At 38.0% G+C, this 24,843-nt stretch overlaps 1 protein-coding gene across 2 annotated transcripts; it reads left to right on the top strand.

Moving 5' to 3' along the window:
- Window positions 1-115: 115 nt before the first annotated feature.
- LOC139965214 (uncharacterized) lies at window positions 116-23,956 on the top strand. 2 transcript variants are annotated; one of them, XM_071967372.1, is made up of 3 exons: window positions 116-264; window positions 20,837-22,870; window positions 23,818-23,956. In XM_071967372.1, the coding sequence occupies exons 2-3, from the start codon at window positions 20,849-20,851 to the stop codon at window positions 23,902-23,904; spliced, it is 2,109 nt and encodes a 702-aa protein (XP_071823473.1). In that variant the 5' UTR covers window positions 116-264; window positions 20,837-20,848; the 3' UTR covers window positions 23,905-23,956. The 2 variants fall into 2 exon arrangements, with proteins under 2 accessions (XP_071823473.1, XP_071823474.1); XM_071967373.1 differs by lacking the exon at window positions 116-264 and adding an exon at window positions 8,183-8,189.
- Window positions 23,957-24,843: the final 887 nt, after the last annotated feature.

Below are 24,843 nucleotides of genomic sequence, written 5' to 3'. Positions count from 1 at the left end.
GTGTCCTTTTGGCGTTCCATACCACTAAAACGGTAGATTCAAGGTTCAAACACTGCAAATGTAGGGTAGACATATTGTACATGATGCTATGTATCTCTGTATGATACACATTTGATAGGCCTATGGTTACAGACAAAACTCAGTTATTATTTATTTTCAAATAAGTTGATTCGAAACGATCACCTATACAAAACGTTGATATTTTCTGTTTGCGTTGGTGGGATACTCTATATGTACAAACTGTGAAAGAACCGTGCTGCTGTGGTAAGTAATCTATTGTATTACATTTTAGTTCCGGGTTGCGGTTTGACTTGCATACACACGTCGTTTCTCGTGTAAAACATGCATACTTATATGCGTATACTTGAGTGAGCTATGGTGTGATGAAAAAAACAAAGTGCACGCTATTCGTGAACCATTATTGTGAACGACAATAACATATAAAAAAAAAGCCTAACTTCAATTTGATACTGAATGTGACCTACTGCCGTTGTTCCGACACTGACAAAAGTTACCTCTTTACCACACGACCATGTTTCCATTATCTAGTCATGCTTTTCTATTGGGCTACACTCATAGGCGTACGGGACCATTTTGGTTTGGGGGGGCAGAAACTTTTGTGCCCGAAATTTCTCATGACACTATCAGAGCCGTATATAGAGAGAGTTCGGCCGACTGGCGATTTGTGACGTCACACGCAAACCATCATTGAGGTAAATGAATGATTCATTTACCTCGATGCAAACCATGGGCATCAAAATCAACGAGGTAAATGAATCTGGAGGATTCATGTCAATTGGGTGCGCGTACCATGTATGGAGGGTCATGTGATGTGTTCCAGGGTGGTACTATACTGATATTTCTCTGTAGCAGTTCGAGAACAGTGTTAGTGACTTCGTGAAAGATTGGTCGGTTCGGACATGGGAACTAACGGCATAAGAAGGTACTGGTACTTCAGGCCTACGAAATAGTGCTAATGCTAACGTTCAACCTTATTCTCTTGAATGAAGGCAGGCATTCTACATAATAGATCTTACTTATTAATACAGCTCTAGAGGCAAGCTTTGTCTCATATGGCCTAATGTTATTACAACACGCTATAAGTGAATGAAATGTGGGGAAATGTTTAGTTCAGTGCAACCACGGAATTCTCCATGAGGGTGACGGTGTCACAGTATGTTAGCACCAATCAAAATAGATCTTAAAGAAGGTTTGGGGTTTCAGCCAATCGCTGCCAAGCACCCCAAATCAAGATGTCTGCGCCCATAGATGTAAACAAAGTGCAAAGCGTATACGAGAAGAATGGCGACTTCCAGCCCGACTTCAAGCCACTGATCTGTACAGATCAGTGCTTCAAGCGTGTATAGTCAAGGTGAAGGAGCATAGAAATAGAGAAATGGCGAGCGGTCGATTCGGGCGCTTTGGAAGTGATGGAGAAGTCCGAATTTCGATATAGCCTACCTATAACTAGTAGTAGTAGGCATAGTATTAACTACTGTAGTTACTACTAGTACTAGCCTACTACTACTAGGCGTAACTGTATTTTAAAAATGTAACTGTGTTAGCCTTACTTAGGCATGCAAACTGTACTGCCAGTGTCATGCACGGCAATTCACTCTGGTATTTTAATAATTATTAGTACCCTAGGGCCTAGGATCAATACTTAGCTTTGTACTGGTGGATCCAAGGGGAGGGGTGTCGTGCTTTCCCAAAGGCTATTCACAATATGTCTAATGCCCCATTGTTTGTCCTTTGTACACTGTATAACAATGTGCAGCGTATTGTCTGCAATTTTGAAAAATATAATATTATTACCAAGTACTCACTCCACATGTTCTTCAGCACTAGGCTATACTGTACGTATTTCGTGGACTTTTGTGGATGAAATTGGAAGCCCTCAGTTTGTAATGACTTTGTAAACTGCAGTGATTGAGATCCTTGTTTGGACAAGGTGTTGAGCTATTTTAATAAAATTGTGACAGGTGATCAGCATGAGATCCAAGAGAACTTGATATGTCATTCAAAAGCATGACTATACAGTCTGGCCTTAATTTCAAAAGATGGTTTACTGACAACACACCCTGGCAGAAGATGTCAATGATCGTTAACATGCTGATAAAAAAGATAGTACTAGCAGTATAGAAGCACAACCAAAAAACATTGGAAAGGAAAGTTAAGCTGCACTCAAAGACACACAAAATATTTTGCATGGTTCCATGACTGGTCTATGGAAGTTGCCATCATGGTATTGTATGAACGGAGACTCTGGAGCAAAATGTTGTTATTCCATATTTAATGGAGTGGCACCTGGTTAATGGAGATCAAGCACAGTGTATGTAAAATACTGGTGTAAGTCTGAGCAACTGGATTTTCGAAAGACTCCCCCATATTGGAATGTTACTTTTAGCTCGAACAAGCTATGCCACTTGAACTATTGTGACTCAGAATCTTCACTCTGTCAATCTATCTAGCTGTTATCCATCTGTTATTCATCTTTCTATAGTACCTTTTTGAAGTAACTACTGAATGGGTGGTGTGAAAGCCCCTCATAGCACTGGGACTGTATGACAGCCTTTGGCTTAGCCATCCTTTACCAACTTTAAACCGTGCAGTCTTGTGTTTGAGCAAGTGGGATTGCTTGACAAAAGATTGAACTATTAAGTTTATGTAGACAGCTCAAAATTGGCAAAATACAATTAGCTTCCTAGTTGTGTTAACATGTAATAGATAACCATCAAGGTGGTAATTTTGTTCACCATACATGTATCTGTGCTAGCAGCCTAGGAGTCATCATTTACAGTTTGTATTTAGGAATTCTATGAAAATTATGTCTATTTCTTTCAGGTTGACACACGATGTGGTCGAGTACTTATTTATGAATCAAGTAGAGCCTTGTTTACAGGAAATCTGCAGCATATCATACAACATGCCAGTTTCAGGGTTTGCAAATCAATCAATCTTTTGGTATATATGACCAGTTTACAGCACTTGGTAACTTATCAGTAGTATTAAAAAAGCTATATAAATTTAGGGTTAAAATTTCACAACTTGAGTGTGGTATTACATTTATCTATGGTTGTTTAAGTGCTCTGGAAACTCTTTTTGTGATGGATTTTTGTGAAAGTTGGATGCAATTTCCTCTGCAATGTCACAATTGCAACCACAAGCATTCCTCTGGCAACTAGAAATGTTCATCCTCTCAGTTTAGTCACTGAGCCGGTGTTCGTTCAATCATCTGTTGGCAAAATTTTCAGACATTGAATGAGAAGAAATTCAATAATTTCACTATGGCAGTTTGCAAAACTTTTGCCAAAAGTGGGCAAAACTGGCAAATATTCTACACAAAATACAAGACATCACACTCATATTTTCATGCATATTGTGTTGAAACTTTTTATCTTTTCATTCTATTTATGTCAAGAGACATGCTGAAGGGCATAAGAAGCCTCATAGAGAAAGGTTTATGAGTGCAGTAGTAGCAGAAAGAAATGACAGTAATCACATAGAGACTGATTTGGCTGGACATAACTGAAAATTATATGTTCTACTAGTTTTATCAATTTTTATGTCTTTCACCAGCCATGATTGCTAATAATGAAGGCATACTGTGCATACCTGAAAAGGCAATGGGTTGGGAGGAGGCATATTTCTTGGTTTTGCAGGTTTATGTGTATGTAGTTGTTTAAAGCTGCAGTATGGTATAATGCAGTTGAACCTCATATTGTGATAAGTTAAATACTGTCCCTGGATACAGTTAGTATTTTACCTTTGCAGACATTCTTAGATGTTTACTCATTTAGGTACTGTAAAACTTCATAGGATCAAGCAAATGATCCAAATAACTATGATTGATCACAATTCAAGTCAATTGAGAAAGCACTGTATGCAAGCAGAATAACAATTAGAATGGTTGTTCAGTGATGATAAAAAAAGGGGGTGTGGCAGAAAAGGTTTGTAGGAATTTTTTCTCAAGTTACTATCATAATTATCATATTTCTGCCACCTAATCATACAGTTAATCAAGAAGAATTTTATACTAGTGACTAATAATTAGTAAGCAATGTTAAAATAAATAACAATTCTCAACATTAAAACGCTATAGAAATATGCCCTTTGCAAATCACAGGTGATATATGTTCTGTTCCTTTATTGACAGATCTATTTAGTCTAAAAAGGTTCTTTTCACTGTGAAAAGGTATTTTTTGTGGCATGAAATAGTTATCCTTCAGCAGGGTTCATATTATGTTATTTTCTGAACATTGCAGTAAATGAACCCACCCATTGTATGTTAAGCATTCTGTGGTTTCAGTCAGTCTTTTCAGTCAATTAAAATTTCCTTGCTGTCAAGGTAGTATGAAATTACCTCTTTGTTTAATTAACAAGACATATCATGTTGCATTGTGCCTGGATCAAAAACAACAGTTAACTTAAATTTATGTGCATTTTGTGTACGGCATTTTGTAGTTTTGGTTCCTTGCAGAAAGCAAAGGAACCTTTGTAATCAGGTCGGTGTGTGTGTGTGTATATGTGTATGTGTGTGACACTTAAGTTTTTATGCACGATAACTTAACAAGGGCTATGATTGATCAATGCTATATTTGGTGGGTGGGTGGGTGGTCCATAATTTGTTGATAAAAATATTGATTTTGGTGCTCATATCATGAATATTAATGAGGTCACAGGGTTAAACCTACAGTAGACAACCATAAGTCACAGTCCCATCAAAAGTGAGTGTGTTATTGATAGGTAGCTTACACATGGTGATGTGTGTTACAATTGATAACGTGTGTATTTATGAGGAGGTGTGGCTTTGTAAGGCAATTATTGATCTTTCTTCATAATTACATAATTGGAGTGTTCCCTGTTAATCAATGAGCAGCAGCAGGAACCATGAAATGTTTTCATTCTGGTTGACAGTACCTTGCTATGCCAAATGTATCTTGGAAATACCATAGCTGGTTGTGTTTCATATGTAAATTAGTATGTGTGCTTTGTGCTTGCTTATTTCTACTTACGATCTAGTTGCTGGAAAAAAGCAGTGATTTGTTTTGTTATTCAAGTGATATCAAAGCATATTTGTGGTGAATAAAGGCAATACTTTAATCTGGTGACATTGCAACAAGAGGACTGTACTTGGTGATTTCAATAAACTCAAGTCTCAATTGATAATGGTATTTGGTTGTTTATTTCATTAACTATTATTGACAGATGGATAAAAATCCACATTCTTGACATTTTTATTATTACGGAAGGGACTGAAATCTTGTCAAGGTGCTCTCTAGCATAAAATAATTTAAAATTATTAGATGAACCCAATTGCCTGTGATGCTACATCATTTGATGTTGTGACAACTATCTCACATGCAACCAGCCTTCACACTAACTCCGTCAGCATGTCTACAGCACATACTGAGCAGAACATTTTGGGTGTGTCTCCCCTGGGGATACTGAGCAGAACATTTTGGGTGTGTCTCACCTGCCCCCCCCCCCCACCTATCTGTCATACCCTCACACTGGATGTGAATGACTTTGCAAGTGTGAGGGTCCATGTTTAATGTTACCACAAAAAACATGACTCTCTAGGGAGGCTGATTTATTTATAACATTTCCACTTTGCCCCCTCCCCCATACCCAAGTGTTTTCGTAGGGAAAACTCGGAAAGTTGCACCTACAACAGCACTCCTATAATGCTAACAACAGCCCGATCATTTAAGTTTGGAAAAGGCAATGGTCAGGCAAAACTCTTCTTCGCACCAACATCATGCAGTATACTACTGCCAAGGGGAGTGGGGGGGGGGATCAATAACCTCTCATAGGTTGGTCTGATAGGATGAAGAATCTCAACACTTTAAGGCTTATAGCTTTGAAATATGACAGGTTATTTATCTTACATTAATGTAAACAAAAAGGTATACACGGCTTTGAATGTAAGTAGAACATAAATTAGCTCTAAATGTAAGCTAACAAGAGCGCCCTCTACTAATATTTATTTGTTCCTTGGCCACATTTGCATGCCATTTTAATCACGGGACATTTTAAATCGGGCAAGACTGTAAACAATAGTGAGTCCCATCTGTGGTCTTGTACCAACAACATAAGTTCTAAGTCAACGTGGCCTCCCACTGTGGCGTAGCCAACATTCAATTGTTAGGGGGCAAGATTTTTCTTAAGAGGGGTTGATGGTAGGAATTACCAAGAAATATATGTATTAACGGGCACCTCGTCTGCACAAATACACATCTAATGGTTCAGTGGAACATGACACACTTTCACTTAATTTACCTCTATAGCTTTGACAGTCGTCTTGGTTTCTGCATAATTCCGCACAATATGAAAAGGATACAGTGAATAAATTTGCTTCTCTAATTCACAACATGCCCAGATTCCCACAGAAACAAGTTTCACTAGGCCTATTCTCCACAAGTGGCATCATTGGTTGCTGAAAATAAACATGGGTTGCTAGCGTTAGTTTGTAACGGTTATACAACTGGCCAAATTATTGGCGCTTATTCTGTAGGACGATATTGATCAACGGTCTCCGTATGTGGGTATGATGAAGGCCCAAAATGTATAATATTTCGGTTTGATTACCAAGTTCTGACCTTACATGAAGTATGAACATGAGCCCTGAGGTATGAATACTTGTGATCAGAACTCGAAGAAATGTTAAAAAAAGTATAATTTTGAATACATCACTGGATCTCATTTGGGGGGGGGGGGGCAAGACTGTGCACAAAGCAAATTTGAAGAAGAAAAAAAACCTGGCTCCCTCTGGCTACGCCACTGGCCTCCCCTAGCTGTATAGACTCGGAATGATATCATAATTATATACCCTTTCATTCTCCTCTCAATCCCTACAATAATGCATTTGATCGTCCTGATCATTGCATCAGTGGACCCAGCGAGTCCAATTCTATCACAAACAGTATTTTTATCGATTTTTATGACGTTATATTGTGGAGCGGTATTTTGCGCCAATGTAAACTTTGCCCGACTGGCTTGAAATTTTATATTTAAATAATAAAGACAAAGCTCGTTTTGCAATGTCATATCGATTGCCTCCGACCTCTGGTAATTTTTTTATTATATTTTTTAAATTTTTGTATGTCTTTTTTAACATGCCGCCTTTTATTCAAGTATAAGAAAAGATGTGAAACTTAAGAAGTAAGAGAAAATGTCATGCTGTATATACGCCACAAATTATCATGCCATTGAATGTTGCATTTCCGACTTATTGACGTACACGACTACGTCACATCCGCTTGGAGTTAAAAGACGGGAAAATCGGGATTTAATTGACAAAACGTACCTTTCCAATTAGCTTTCAAGGTAATTATAAGTTTCAAGTTCACAGATCTTTCCAGTGCTGTGGGGTTTGCCTTAGAAAGTATTCTTATGAAGCGCCCTCAGATGGAAAGCAACTTCCAATGAGCTTATACATGGATATCACGTGAAAGCATCGGTCTGCCATAATATGCATTCGGAGGTTCAGCTTCCTATAGACCTAATTCATTTAGACACCATAATTAATCAGGCTCATCCTAATGGTAAACCTATAGGGTGTGGGTTAACGCCATAATTGTTTCGAAAATTCTTTTCGAAGTCGAAATCCTTTCCACTGAATGCCGCACATGTAAATTTTAGTTCCAACCAAGATTTTGACTTTCTTAAGACTTTAATATTTTGGACATGCCATTCTCCTGTGATTCTGTGACGTTATCACACTCGTTTGGAAGGTGGGGAAGTTTTCCATAGAAACTATTAGTTCTGCAAGTTTCTTTCGATTTTTAGCCTCAGTTTGAAAATATGGCCAGTTTAGCACTTTAACCTTTAACCTTCTAAACCAGAAATGGTATGAGCATCCGTCTCGAATATGTTTGGGAACTAGTGACCCACTAAGCCATACAATTAGAAGATCGATCGGACCCCACCCTCTTTAAAGACCCCCCCCCCACTCTTACGGAATACCTTTGAGAAAACAGGTGTATTGGACTATATATGCTACAAAACGTGCATTATTGTGTACGTATAGCTGATCATGTGAAGGTTTGTTTAGAAGCACTCCTTCCTTCCGCAAATTGTTCTCATCTGTTATTGGTATATTTCGAATCAGCCTGCTGAACTTTGGTCCGGTGGTTAGCTATTCAAACATCTTACATCACTGCTCATTTATTAGCCGTGCTGCTGTGGTATTTTTTTTTATTATTCACTTTTCTTAAAGCATAAGAACATCATTTACAAAAGGGCAATGAGCAGCCTAATAATGAACAAATAAGAAACCAGAAAGTCAAAGATTTAGTGATTACTTGCCGGGCCCATAGGAGAAATTTTGTTAGGGCTTTGATTTCAACTAGAGATTTGGATATACCATGTTTGTAGGTTATTCACAGTTTGGGCTGTATTGACCTTCACCAAAACAATAGGGTTATTCAATTGATATGGATCATCGACATACCAAGTACATATCAAAATCTTATTGCTTACTACAAAGATACTGGCCAGAGAGAACCTACAGGAACTCAGCAACTTACGCGAAATGCAGCTCGTACACCGGTTTCGTTGCGACAGTTTTGTACGGATGCCTGATCCGGACGACGAAATGATATAAGCTTGTGCATCATGATCGTAATGCAGAAACATGTATGTGATGACAGTATGGTCGATGTTGGGTACCGTAGATTGGGTTTTCTGAAAACTGCTTCTCTTGACCTCAAAGGAAATTTGACACGCATGAAATTCCACAGCGATTTTGTTCTCACCAAAGGCAATCTACGTGCTTTGTTTGTACATTAACGCAATTTCACTTTTAGAGTAATTTCTCACAAGATTTTCAGACTTTCACCTCAGATCTGCTGACCTCACATGACTGTTGACCCGCGTCCAATATAATAGGGATCTCCTACACAATATGGGCCATCTACATACTAAGTATGCAATCCTTCCAAGTTACCCCTTCCTACAAGATATTGTGTTAACAAGCAGTTTAAGAGGTTTTTTAGTTTGACCTCTGGTGACCTCAAATGACCTTTGACCTCCACCAAAACCAATAGTAGTCTTTTTCCTAATATGGGTTACCCATATGAAGAGTATGAGTTACATACAAGCTTCAGTTGTTGAGATATCGTGTTTACAAGAAAGTGTCTCATACACACACACACACACCCACGCACGCGCGCACATGCACTAACCCACACAATCACCATCGCATTGATTTCTTCAGTCTTTGGCAAGGAATCAAAAGAGGCCTCTTTCTGGATATAATGCCCCAGAGAACTACAGCAACTGAAATACAATGACTCAGACTTTTCTATTTTATTCTTTTTATTTCAAACCAAAAATATAGTATAAATGTAAAAATACACGAGGTACACAAAATATGAATATATAGGGTAAGAGAAAAGATGTGATAAGGAGCTTGAAATAAACTTGATTGAAATGTACTGTAAAAGTCATTACAATCCCAGTTACCTATACCACTCCACCCCCTCCGAAGACTTATAACAGAAATAATGATGATAATGACGATAATAATAGTAACAACAAAATAATAATAAGAATGATGATGATAAAGATAACAATAGTAATCATAGTAACAACAACAACAAAAATAATAATAGCAATAAGAATGATGAGGATGACAATGACGATAATCATAATAAAAATAATAATAGTAAAAACAACAACAATAATAATAATAACAACAATAAGAATGACGATGAATAATAATAATAAAAGGCATTTATACATTAAGTTGCCCATGGATTGGTGTACCTGAACTCTCGACCCGCCCACCCTCCCCACCTCACCCCTCCGCTTTTCTTAATGGATGGGTGTAAGTTATCATGGTTCACTATTTCACTCAACAAATGCTGCAACATGCTTGGACCACAGAAACATTGAGTGCTCCAAACCACCGTACTTCAGATGTTGTCAGCAACTGTTTCCATCGTCGAGGCATCTCAAGTAACACACTTTGCATTGAATTGGTGCCTTCATGAATAAAATGTAGAAAAATAAACGAATAGTTAGGAAGCAATACAATATATTTCGTAGATTTCAGGAAGTTAAGAAAACAAAATTAACAACTGTTCATAACTTTCTGCAGATCATTTCTCATGTGTTTGCTTTGTCGTGGCTCCTGCTTCAAGGTGTCCTGGGTATTACAGGGTATTAAACAAAGTCATTGCCCATGAAACCATGAGTATGATGCATTGAATTCAATGAATTTTTAATTATTTCTAGAAGTATAGAACAAATTAAAACCATAGGATAAACACAATCATTTCACATACTGAAAGGTGCCTTGTACTTACTGCATTGGTCAGGAGAGAAAACCCATAGGTTACCTTCATGTTTAAAGTTAAGCCTCTATTTTTCCATTTCTTCTTTGTTATAAGTGATTTGCTTGTAATCCTATCAAGAATATTGTGTCCCAGAAGACATACTGTGTTTATGCTTCTAATTGGCAACACCTCTCAGTTTTAGTCAGATACCTCCAGCCCCTCAACCTCCACCCTAAAGTACTACAAAGTGCTTACTGGCAGGTGGTGGTTCCCAGTGTCAGCCACTAAAGAATAACAATACTTGTTCATACTTTTGGGGGTATTTTGGAACAGAGATTAGTCGAACTTTTGGCTTTAAAGCAGCATTTTGCGTCCTTTTCTATGATTTTTCTCAACCTCACTCATTCCACTTTGCCATAACGACATACATAACTAGCTAATCTATTTATATTTTACTTCAAATGGTGGCATAAAAGTCGAAAAATTTGCAACTTTCAACTTTGTTGTTCTCCAAGATATTTTCCGTTGGGAACCCAATAAACCTCGCCCATAATATGAATATTTAAACACTACGAACGTCATTGACAGATACGTAATATAACACCACGCTTGATTTGTGTACAGTCTATATGGCAGTTGTACCAGGGAGTTGCATAACAACTCCCTGGTACAACCAACGCGAAGTCTTGAATCTATTTTTAGCAACGGCTCATAACTAAACCTGCATCTCTGATTGGTTGAATTCAAACTAGTGGGTTTGGCGGAATTGTATGCGATTAATTTTAACTGTGAAATTTGTCGAGGACACTCTTCTCATTTATCGACATAAATCGTTAATTACTCGCTAATTAACGCTCTTGGCAGGGTGAAACTTGGATGGTATCTTAGACAGCTGTTTTATGATTGATACATGTAAAAAAATCGATGCACATGTTAAAAAAGTGGAAAAAAGCGACCCAACGCAAAATGCTGCTTTAAAGGTAGTCAGTATAGGCCCCAAATTCTAGCATGCTATAACTGCTAGAAGTTTTCAAAAGTACTTTCCTGGAGGTCTTTACTATACAAACTGTTCTCAGAAATTTTAAGGAACACACAAGATGACTAAATGTCCCAGTTAGGAATTTTCCTCAAAGTTTGTAATCAAAAAAAGTTTAAGAATATTGACCAAAGGTGACCATATTTGAATATCTAGCATAGTTAGCCAATAAAGTACACCTTTAAGAGGAACCCCACCTGGAATTAGTGATTTACTTGAAACACTCTCAATGCATATCTACTTTCTTTACCGGGCCTCTATACTGCACAAAACATTTTACTCATTAACTTTTTCCTTGCAAGAATATAAAGAAATTACAAGAGACCTTTACATAGCCACAGGAACAGTGACACCAATTTATGTGTTCATTATGCTGTCCCCAATTCTCCATAGGCTTATGTATGCTGTGTCCACCACTTTCCATTTACCAGTTTCAGTATTAAACACTTCTGGGGTGGTACAGTGCCCTAAAATGGACAAAAACTAGACAGATAATATATGTGATTCAGTGACTAATGCATGTCCTTAATGGAAAACTGGGGAACACAGAATAGCAAATACGAAGGGAGAATTTATGGAGAACACTATACAAGATGAACATTGTTCATGATAACTTTATCTGGGGTGGTTAGGTGCAAAGTTAAGCACAAATGGATTACATACAAGTGAAAATATCTGGTTTTTTTCCAGTCATCTAATGGTGCTTATGAACACATTGGCTTTACAAGAGGTGCTCAAAATCATCCAATGTTAGCTCAGCCATGCCAGCATGCTGTAATATTTGCATAGTTCAACAATTTGTTTCGCTGATGAGAAATGTATGCCTATGTGTGTAATAAAAATTTCTTTTGTTTAAACATATGGGCCTACACTAGCCTACAGAGCATCCCGGTGGGAAACTTCAGGTCCACTAACTACAGACATTTCCATACACATGGCTTATGGTGGATAACCAGTTTGCTGAAAGCTGTTCTTCTCTATGATAGTTATCTGTTCCCCAGTAGTTCCAAAGTCTGAGATGGCAACATCCAAACACATTTTCTTTAAACAGTTTTTGTTGTTGTTTAATCTGAAGTTAGCTGCCGAGCTAACAACTCATTTTGAGCCTTTCATTGGAACACCAGTGGATGGTCTATAATGAAGTCATGATAACTTTAAAATAACCCCTACTGTTCGCATTTGCTATGTAGAGTGATTGACACTAGAAAGCTAGATTACTGTATCACAAAGAAAATTCCTATGTAGACAATGTGAGGAAATTCAACGAGAGCTTTGCAATTGAAAAATCCTGTAATTCCTTTTGTTACAAGTCTCATGATGTTGCCGAATACTTGACCTTCTTTTTGGAAACTGTATGGCTGTATGATATCTGTTGATGGAATTGAACCATCTGCTGAATGAATTCTGCATCACCAGAACAGATTATATAATGGCCTAACAAGTTCCAAAAAGAAAAAAAATCAATTTGGTCTATGTTTCTAGCACCTGGAACTTTAAAACTGAAGTCCAATTTTGGAGTTGAATGTCAAAGAACAAATCATACCTCAATACAATTGCCACACATACTGTAGGGAATGAAACTTTGGAGAACCATCAGCAGATGAATGTATGAATATGATGAATGTGGAGTAAGTTATGGATGTGGAGTAAGTCTCCACTATATGGAAAATACATTGCATTCCACACAGCCCACCTATTTTGAGAAGACTTCATCAGGGGAAGAATAATCTTGTGCAACCTGTAAAAATGTTTTTTTTTGCAGACAATGTTATTGATGGCACAATCAATTTACAACGAATATCATAACATGTACAGGCCTATTGAAGTTCAATGAGTTTACACAGTTGGAGACCATTGCATTTCAATATCTCAATCAGACCTTTGTTTGTCTTCAAATCTATCATATTTCTGAAATATCATGGGGAAGTAGGAATAATATCTTCTTGTTTGAACAAATGTAGGACTGGAGAAGAAACATTATATAGCCTAGACCAGGGTTGCCCAACCTACAGCCCGCGGGCCACAGTCCGACCGGCCTCAAGGCTGCGTCCGGCCCGCCAGAGATTATCTACGGTGCGAAATTTTAGTGAGCAGATATATTGATAACAATTTGAATGCTATATAATCATCATCCGAACCTTCTGCGTCCAAAAAACTGCATACAGGTCAGTTTTTGTGACACTCTCTCAGTAGAGGAGGGGGAGGGGCGGGCGGCTGAACTTTATTCATCCGTTTTATCAGGACGGAAAATAAATCAGTACCATTAGGGCCTGACTTTAGAATCCGTACCATATGAATGTGAAAGCTTACTTCGAATCGGCAGAATAACAACTGTATAATCAGTGCGCTCTGCTCGCAGTGCTCACATTTTGTTGCCTTGGGCTTCGGGCAAAAAATCGAGCGTAGGCTAGGGTTCATGCGGCCCCCTCCTTCATCATAATCATTCCATGTGGCCCTCCTCTGCAAAAGGTTGGACAACCCTGGCCTAGACCTACCTGCCTGGAAGATCCACATGAATCTTCAACACGTCCCTCATCATGAGTTTGGTTTTCAGATAAATAGGTACTGGTGCCATACGAGCTGTAAACGTTAGGCCTTTGCCTATTTAATTATTAGGGCCTAGCCTACTCCAGTCTCACGTCTCAGTGTGTAACTGACTCATATGGACGAATTGTCAATTTGTCAAGTAACGCAATAACGTTATTTTGTGAAAATCCGACCACTTTTACCTGCTAGTCCTTAGCACAGTCACCGGGCACACATGCATTGCGTTCATATCAAAAATAGGAACTGAAGCCTTCACTTTGGTTGTTCAGCGTAATAAAGTGACTGTAACTAGTATAGGCCTTGGCTATTAGTACGTAATTCCATGTACACTACTGAAACCGGGATCGGCATAAGTTTACACAAGGGCGCAGACATGTTGTTTATCCAGGAAATGCCTGCGATTGGCTGAAACCCTAAATCTTTTCTGAGATCTATTTTGATTGGTGCTAACACTCTGTGACAACGTCGTAGTGCCATGGAACAGAGCCTAATGCTGCTCGACGGAAATATAGCTATCACTTAGGCTACAAGCACGGTTATTGCTAGGTAACGGGTGTCGTCTGCTGCTCTAAGCACGCAAACACATTTACATACTAGTTGGGTGAAATCATCATGCGTAATAGGGAGAGTAGTATATTAGTACCACCCTGGAACACATCACATGACCCTCCATACATGGTACGCTCGTATTTACTGTGTGATAGTTTCTCCAGATTCATTTACCTCGTTGATCAAAATAGGTCCAGATGTCGTTACCAGTTGCGCGAAACACGAAAAACATCACACACAATAGTATATCAGCTTTGCACACTGTGCTCGTTGCGAACAAACGAAGCGACTCAGAATGTCAGATTTTGACAGGCATACGAGGAACAAAATGGATATCAGGTAATGAATTAGAGTATGCGTTAGTTAATGACATTTACGTTTATCTTCACACCTGAAATGCAACGAAAACTAGCTGAAAACCTGTCATTACACTTGTTTATTTTACGCCTCATACTACTAGTCCTACTTTAGTCATACAAACGAAAAGCACACATTAACAGTCCTGGCTAGGCTAGATTACAGACGCACAACTATACCATCAGACCTACATTAATAGATCCTTCAATTAAATAGAGTAGACCTACACATAAAATGACAATTTATGCTTCACTGATCTTTTCAGGTTTGCCAAAAGTAGTTGTAGCAGAGGTCATTGTCTTAAACTCCAGAAGTTACAAAGTAGGATTAATATTCGGCATAACTTTTTCGCTAAAGTCTAATACAAGGGTTGTGAATGGATGGAATGGTTTGCCTGAGAAGGTTGAATTGCAAGTAGTGTGAATGGGTTTAAGAATGCTTTGGATGAGTACATTAAGCATTGTAATTGGGTATGACATTTGATGTCCTCGGTTTTATTCCTCTCATATAGCCTTAGGGTCCTTAATGGGGACTTGAGTGTCTCTCCTGGTCCTTTTTTCTACTAAACTATATACTTGAGTGTAGGAGTTAGCAATAGTTGGGAGTCTGTGGGCAAACCTAAGACTGATATTGTGGTGTTAATTTCTCAGGAATGTAGTACTAGGCTATAGTAGGTGCAATAGATTGAATGGGTCTGTCGAGAAAAAAAACCTGCAACAACTGAATACTGGTGTATGTTGTAGCTTATGTATTTTCCATTAACATATATACTATACGGTCATGTCCTTAATAAGGTTTCATGGATCACACTGACATAGTGTGCCTACTTGTCAGTTCTGTCAACTGAGCACAGGGCTGATGACATCATTCAGTTTGTTATTATGCAAACAGCAAATGGCCATAATGATAATTATTAATTGTTACTTATTCTTCATACTGCCCTTACTGGCCTAACCTGACCAGTGATGTATCAAAATGCAAGAAGTCGTTAAGCTTTTCATTTAAGAATCGTTTCAGCCTGTCCTATTTCAAACATATGATTGGCAGGTTTCCACGTTACATAGCTTATCAAAATGGAGCTGTTCTGTAAAGCAAGAAAATCACACATATTCATGCATACAAACACACTCATATAACAATTTCTGAATATCTTTTCAGCTGCCCAAAGGTACTGGAATGCAAGCTCTGTTGGGTGAATTAAACAACCCTCATTGTACTCTTTTATTATGGTTGGCTTAGCTGGAACCAGCAATGATGGTGATGTGGATTTGACAGTACCTAGACAAGAATTCAATAGCTGCTTTGTGTTGAACTGGGTTCAATTTGCTCAAGGCCATGACAGGATGACGACTCGACATCAGGATGAAATATCTGTTGCAGAGCTCTATAAACCAGGCAGTTGTTAAAACATCCATTGGGTGACCCGCACAGTCTACCAGGCACTGCATCGCAGAAGCAAAATGAAGTGTGTGTGATACCTTCATCTTATGAGAGTGGGACGGTGTAAGTGTGGCCTCTGTCAATTTGGGAGCTAGCTTCAAGTCTTTGTTTTCTTGAAAGCTGAGAAGATCTTTCAGTGGTTTCACACTGACCTCTGCACTTGACAATTCATGTGTATTTGCCAGCTCAGGAGTAAGCCAGATTTTAATTACATTAACCAATGCTGACTTTTTTTGGACATGTGGTACATCTGCAAGGAGGTGCAGGAAGCCGTTGGAGTTGCATGGATGTGGAATCTTGTTGATAGTCTGGCAGTCTTATCCACAAATTATCCCAAAGCTTCTCCACATTGCCACATTCAGAACTTATTACATTGATAAACTTGAAAATTGCAGGAATATAACCAAGCACCCATCAAGGGATTTTGTTTGTATAATTATTGAAAGCTGTGACCTTCTGATGTGACAGATTAATGTGAAATATAGGGCAGTAGATTACCTTGTAAATGAACCTTGTCATTTGTTTGATTGTTTCTAATGTTTGCAAAATTTAAAGTTGCATGCTACCAATTGAAACATAATTCTTTCTCTATTAATGGGATATAAATACTTCTCCTTAAAGGGTGTGAAGACTCCCGCACAAAGATATGTCTCATGCCCGTTATCTGACCTAGTTTCGAATGCAGTGTAACAGAAGTGTTAGACACCACCATTGATCCCAGAAAATACACACACAGCTTGCTACCATCTGTAAATACTGTAGACATTAATGTACGGTCAATACAAACATCACGGTCAATACCCACAACACAGTGCACATAGCAGCGTGGACATCTCAGGTCTAGATAAAAGATAACAAGGTATCAGGTTTCATTTCTGTCTGTATTTTGTAGCGACACGGAAAAAAACTTCACTTGCAAGCAACAGAAAGTAAACTTTTTCAGAGCGTGGCACGCGGTTTAGGGCGAGTCTTCAATGCCTTTAAATATACTGCATCGGTTGTTGTCACTTGATCATTTGCTTCTGTGTGAGCTAAACAGCTTAAATAATATGTAAAAAAATAATACAAACATTCAAATTGCCAGATATTTAGTTGCTCAAAATTATTATCCAATCATGATTTGATGCTATCCTTGAGTCCATTATTCAGATGATGAGGCAGATTCCCTTCAACTCTCCATGATGAAGGTAAAACCTTATATCTTAACCAACTGCCATTGAGTGTCCATTTGAAAATTTCAAACACACAAGTGCATTGATTAAAAACAAAGACTTTATTGCTGTGGTTGCAGGAACTGGATTTCAGTCTAATAGTCACTCACCAGGTTCGTCTTTATCACAGTCTGCTATTACTGTGGCTTTTTAGGAGTTTTTCTACAGAGCACATGTCACCTTTGATTTGTAAAAAAAGTCCTGAAATTCAGGGAGTTGTAATTTACTGTCTAAAGATAATTTTGAAAGATTTTTTTTAACTTCAATCGTCAATGTGGGTGTCAATTACGGGAATAAGGAGTTACTGACAGTGATGCACTGAGTTTCTGGCATAAGTACATTTATAATGTGTTAAAACTTTTCTACAGAGCACATGTCACCTTTGATTTGTAAAAAAAGGCCTGAAATTCAGGGAGTTGTAATTTACTGTCTAAAGATAATTTTGAAAGATTTTTTTAACTTCAATCGTCAATGTGGGTGTCAATTAGGGGAATAAGGAGTTACTGACAGTGATGCAATGAGTTTCTGGCATAAGTGCATTTATAATGTGTTAAAAGTTGAAAGAGTTATCATACTGCATCCCCCCCCCCCTCCTCTTAATTTGCACTCCGTTGGAATGCACAGACAGTTTTGCTTTTTAATGAAATACCAGTTAACACTGAAGTTTCAAATCAGTTCAAGTCTTGCTTTAAAACAGTCAAACGAAACCATGCATTGCCCAAGCTAGGCCTACGCAATATTTTGAACATTTCTTTATCAACATGTGGTGACAGGGCTCTTAAGATAATTCAGTGACCAAGACAAGAGTGAAGGGTAGTCTTTGCAATAAGCATAACTAAGGCTAGGCTACCAGTACCATAATTAGCCTTGGCCTAGTGATCTTTGAAATGTAGCCTAGGCCCCTGCTACATTGACTGCATCCAAATTAAACCAAGGCCTAGGCTATACTTTTGAAGAAGAAAAAATTAGGCTGAATTCATGTTAGCCTAAAAAAGCTAGGCCAATGCTGACAATTAACACAAACCAAGATCATTTAACCGTTTGGGCACTTGTTTATGGCATACTAAAAGGGTCTATATACTGTAATTAGGCCTGTATGTGTACACAACCCACAAGTTGCCAATTAGTATAGACCTAGCCTAACTAGTTTAGGCCTAGGCTATTTGTTTTCCTTAGGCCTAGTATAATTTGGCCTTATACTGTGCCATATTATGTAATGTGCTATAACAGTTGTAGTAATAGCAAGAATGGTCCAGGTCTAACTAAGCCCAGGCTTAACTTATGCTTCGGGCTTAACTTAGGATTAGGGCTTTACGTTATGCCTAGCCCACCCTAAACTAAAAGTTATACTTTTTAGGCTAGGCATAACCTAGGCATACAATAACTAGGAATTAGGATAGCTATATGTGCGACTGAAACTGCCATGCATATGATTAGGAGAGCTGGCATAATGAAATCGAATTTGTGGATCGTAAAACGAGAGAGAATAGCCATGAATGTAATTACAAATTTAAAGACCAGTCTGAACGTAAAATTCTCGCATTGCTTGTACATTACTCGTATTACACTATGGCTATGGGCCTAGGCTACACAGACTTTTTTCATTAGATCTCCATCTTGTTCTTTCTACTCCCAAAAAAATCCTCTTCTTTCATGGTCAGTCGGAAAATCAAACAACAATATCCATGTTCTGACCGATTGCAGCACCCCCGGCACCATTTCTTTAATAATTTTGTACTTTTTTCGTGTACACAAACGATAGTCTATACACTGTGAGTATGCGTGTCGCCTGCTATAAAGTTTTCAAGTGGACCTATTTTACCACCCTGTGTGGGCGTTGTCCCTCTCGACCAATCCAAATCGGTTACATGGTTGGCCAAACTCTCTCTGTATACGGCTCTGGACACTAAGCGGAGCGCCACCATCGGTTGGCGCGTAGCGTACAAACAAATTTTTGGCAAAATATGCCTCTCAGATTGCCGGAAATGGCACTTCTGAGGCCTTGCAAGTTGCATCTAAACATTCTTTATTTTATAATCTCATGTTTAGAAATTTACACTTCCCCAAAAATTTGGTAAATTAGAAGAAGAAAAAATGAAAACATCACTTTGACGGGGAAAACTAGGACAGTATATTTTTTAACTCCTATTTAGTTACGGTATTTATTATTTTAACACAGTACTCAGCTACCCCCAGAAAAACGTACATTGTTCAACGACACGTAGGCGGGAAAATGTCGCTGTGTCGGGTGAGACTGCAATTTGTCTCACAAAAAAAGTATAAAATATAACAAAGAATATGATAAACATGTGCTTTTAGGCTTGTAGGCACTCCCCCCCCCCCCACCATCTATATGAAAAAGAAAATGTTTCTTATATACACTCATGTCTGGGATGTCCAGGTATACAGTTGACTAGTCAGGGGTTTTTTGCACTTCAGAGACTGCTAATCTCCATGCATGCTTGTCACCACGATTATGAGCGGCGTTCCCTGTTAATAATTTTGAGCGATAGTGCAAAAAGCGTGGTAGCTTAGCTGCGCTTACGGTGGTGTTACACGGAAATATTTGGGCATCATGATGCTAAATAAAGAAAATCATTAGGTCTATATTAATATTAATGTCACAAAACAAATAACACAGAACACTCTCCATGGAATTTTCGGGCAAAAATATGAAAAAGATTCGGGCAAGCTACAGTATTACATATTTATATATATATTTTTTTTCTCCTCTTAGGCTGCCCGAATTTTTCAGGGCTTTTGCCCGAATTTCTTGTCCTCTGGAAATTTGTAGGGAGGGGCAGTCTGCCCCCCCCCCCCCGCCTCGTACGCCTATGGCTACACTGTCTGTTAGACTGTCAGAGAGCTAATGGGTTTCAAATTGATTTTTCTGTTCCAAATGTTCAGATTAGGAAAACGTGAACATCAATGTTAGTAAAAGTCATAAAGGGGACGTATTTGATGTATACAACCCCATAAGTAATATTGCAATGCATTCCATGACTGTTGGCGATATTATCTTCTTATACAATTCTTCCTTGACATAGCCTAACAAAAGCGCTCAAATTAAATGTAGGCCTACATAATTATTTAAACACTTGAGTGCAGATGAGACCATATGTCGATGTGACATTTCCTTCATTGCAACGAACACATCTATAAGTGTAGTTAGAGTATCAAATTTCAACGTCGGTTTTGATCTTCTGATGTAATGAAGCAGAACAAAAGGATTGACACAAACGTAATATAATATTTTGAAATATATATTTGTTACCGGAATCACTTCACTTCAATCACTTTTATTTAACAAAATGTACTGATGAATTTATCATTACCGCACATACTGAACATAATGTAACCTCTGCTACTTATCTTTGGATTACTCGTTGCTCACTCTTTCCTCTCCTTCAAAGGTTGAACACACAATGGCGTCCGACACCTCAAGTATGATCGATGAAATATTGTCTTGTCCAATATGCTTGGATGTCTTGAATGCTCCAAAGATTCTACAATGTTTACATCGCTTTTGCACAAAATGTCTTGAAGATACATTGAGGACCCGAGCTCCATTGGCAGGATCGTTCCAATGCCCGATTTGTCGCCAGGATACTGACCTACCACCGGATGGCGTAGGAGGAATCAAGGATGACTTTGTCATGGCAGCCATTTTGGAGAACCATAAGCTTGAACAAGAGCTGAAGCAAAAGAAGAAGGAACGAAGCTGCAGCTCATGTGATGAGATTAAGTTATCTGAGGCATTTTGCGCTGATTGTGGTGGGTTTCTATGTGAGGAATGTTACAAACCTCATAAGACCATGAAAAGTCTAAAAAACCATGTTAATTTGATACTTTTGGAAGATTTACAAAGCGGTAATGTGTCTAATTATGTTGACAAATTTACTTCGATTCACAAAGCCCCTAAGTGTAATCAGCATGCAGATCAAATCTTATACTTCAATTGTATGACGTGCAGTACTTTAATATGCCCCGTTTGTGCACCAGTATCGCATAAATCACATGCCATTGAAGAAGTTGCAACCAGCTTTGCCAACATTCTCAAACAACTCGAGGAATTGTGTAATATTTCAAGCGAGGGCGATAAAAAACTGAGAAATCGTTTGCAAACTGTAAATGAATTACACGCACAAATCGAGACCGAGGCTGAAAGATGTTTCGATGAAATTCGGTCAGATACGTCCAAAGCTGAGACTAAGATCACTTCTGAAAAAGAAGCGTTCATTGCAAAAATAGAGGATGAAGCAAAGAAAAGACTGGAGCATCTATGTCATCATAGTAATGATGCAGTGAATACTGTGAAAGAAAGGAAGGAAACTTGTCTAACAGCTCTTAATGAGATGAAAAGTAAACTAGATGAAGAGCTGATGCGTAGTGCAAATGCGCAAAGAAGTGCAGCTGTTTTTAGTGAGAAAACGGATATGTGGTCAACCTTAGTCGCTGCCCCTGATGTGGCAGCTGCGTTGAAATCCGTCAACATATCTTACGATGCCGTCCCGTTTCCAGAGAAGTTGAAAATGATCGAAACTACTGCTAAGAACCTGTCTGATCGTTTTCCACTCGTCGAACTTGAAACGGTACCAAAAATCGAAAACAATAATTGGAGCATTTGGAAAAAGTTCCGTCTAAAGGAATGCTCAGAAAATAATTGGTTTCTCTCAGCAATCAGTCCTTCTTCTAAAAATCGTACCTTTGTTGCCAGCATGTACCGCGATAAAGAATACTTGTTATTAACCGTAGATTTGAACAACATAGAAGATACAAAGAGCGTGATTTTCCAAGCAGCATCAAACATGGATGATGGTAAAACTGCTCCACCGAGCTTCTGTTGCAATTTGAATGAGAATTTGACGATTCTATCTGTTGGTCCAAATGTTAGAAGTTTGAGTTACAATAAAACGTTTAATCATTTGTGGAATAAAGCGTCCTTGCCGAAGTGTATGACAAAATTAAAAAGTGTAGCAGATACAGTTCTCGTTGTCCTTGCAAACAGATATTTAATGAAATTAAGATGTACTAGAACTGGAACTTTACTTCAGTTTAAGAGAACGAATTTATATAATTTTGATAAAATTATTGAAACACCTCTATCGATTGACTCCTACCAGGGAAAGATCATGGCTTGTGACGGTCGCAAAGCTGTTGCTCTGGATGAAAGTGCTAAATTTCTTTATGAATATTCATATGGAATGACCAAACGTCACCCTCAGTCAATATGTGTGGATCGTTTCGGATCTGTCTTCATTCTGCAAGATTTGCCTATCCAAAATGGATCCTGCAAATGTGTTGATGAATTCACTTTAACCGGACGTTTTGTGACTTCGTGGAAAATTTCTGACAATGTCACCTTCTTGGCGACCGTTCCTGACGCCGCAGAACCTGACATGGTAATAGCGGTTGCACAAGACGGAACAGTAACATGTTACCAAAGGGTAAAGATCAGACATACTTTTTGTCTATTTTATGGTGTTGTTTTCATGACATTCATGTACAATGATCTTTTGAGCACTTCTTTGAATCTAAAGTACGTATAATTGTAAAAAAAAAAAATTATCCTTTAGGTATCAATCAAGTTGACTAATTTGAGGACTGAATTCCACGTGTCCTCTCAGATTGCATAGGAATATGAACATTATGGAGATCAAGTCGAAATATGACATCATCTCATGTGTACTTATTATTTATATTTTTCTTGATATATTTCATTGTTTATTTTCTGTGACGGAGAAATAATGCTAAATGTAAAACATTGTACCTCTTAACATAACCTAATGATGGCATTCATTTCAATGTCAAATTCAACACTAGAAACAGTTCACCTTGAAAATTAGAAAAGGAAACCAAAGAGATACAAAAGTGTTTCAGATCCCAGTGGCACTATGAAATGACGGATTTACAAAATGACAGCTCCCAGACAGGACTTAACAGTACTAGCCAGGTTTAAACTAAATCCCCAAACGGAACAAGCGTTTTGTAAACAATTTGTAGGAATTGCTTTTCACAAAGATCTCTGTCACATAAGCTTAACTTAAGATGATGGTTGGGTTTTGTGTCCCCTTAATTCTTACCTGTAATCCCAATGGGTATTCAAACTGTAAAGTGCACAAGAAACGTTAGTTAAATTCCCTTCAAAAATTGGAAACAATGGGGATTCAGACTGTTATAGTGTACTAGATAAGTTAGTTAATTCTGTGCTATCATGGAGTGGTTTCTGGTGTAACACTGAAAGCAGTAATCGTGAACGATTTCTCTAACTGGAAACAGCATACACTCCTTTAAAGAAGGTTCATAGTGCAGGATGCTTTGCAAAGAGTACTGAATAAGCACTGACGGACTTAATAAATATCATGCACCCTCCCCACTTTTTTTGGTCTTTCAGACTGAGTATGGAAGACATCTCACATCTCTAATAAGAACTGCGGAGGAAAGAACCACTGAGAGCATGGAAAAAAAAGAAGAAAAGTGACATTTCACGGTCGAAAACTATAATTTCGTGTATGTGATAGCAGAGATTATTCAACTGGGGTATCAAATATTGATCATTAGTGCAAGAAAGAGAACAAAGGTTTTACAAGCCTTGTACTTCTGTTTTTGTTTTTTGGTGATCATTAATGCAAGAAAGACAACAAAACTAATACTAGTACAAACCTAACGATAGATAAGATACTCTCTTTGATACTGATTATTAATTCTAATAAAAACCCTTTCGTTTACGCCATTGGTTCCATAGCTGTTTACATGAAGGGTTTCACGTATGATATATTGCTTCTTTTGGTTGCTTGTACTTTTTTGTATTTTTTCGTTTTTAAGCAAACGTGTTACTTTGATTCAGATCTCTGTCAATAGTACAGATTCCGCACATTGGGACCGATGTGACAACGCCCTGTGTAGAAACGCTGAAGAGCACTCACACTGAACATCATGTGTCTCACAAATTGAATGCAGCGATTTTTACATTTTTCACATTTGCAAAACAGTGAGGTTCATTTTCAAAGTTTCCGGAAAGAATTTGATGATGAAAAGTACCGCATATTATATTTTTCAGTATCTTACGTTTTCATTAATGACCAAATTATGGAAGCATCAAAATGTGACAAATATTCAACAACAAAAGTACCACGTTATATAAGTTCCAATTTTTTTAAGGTCTTGTTGTTGCATGAAATGTAAACCTTTTTCTATGCTTTTTTTGTCTACTTCCATTTCTAAAAAACACTGACCATTATTTTTCTCTGTGGATGATGGACTTACACAATATAGCCACAGGAATCTTTAAATAAATTGCTATTTGATGTCACCCACTCCATGGTAAAAGCTGTTACGATAGATAATATCTAAAAAAAATCAAATTCAAAAGTATGCTAATCTGGATATGATCCCCACCATTTGTATATTGAGGTAGAAA

Source organism: Apostichopus japonicus, chromosome 3 (assembly GCF_037975245.1).
Source record: "Apostichopus japonicus isolate 1M-3 chromosome 3, ASM3797524v1, whole genome shotgun sequence".
Taxonomy (NCBI): Eukaryota; Metazoa; Echinodermata; class Holothuroidea; order Aspidochirotida; family Stichopodidae; genus Apostichopus; species Apostichopus japonicus.
Note: the sequence above shows the minus strand (reverse complement) of the source record. Positions and strands in the feature narration are given on the sequence as shown.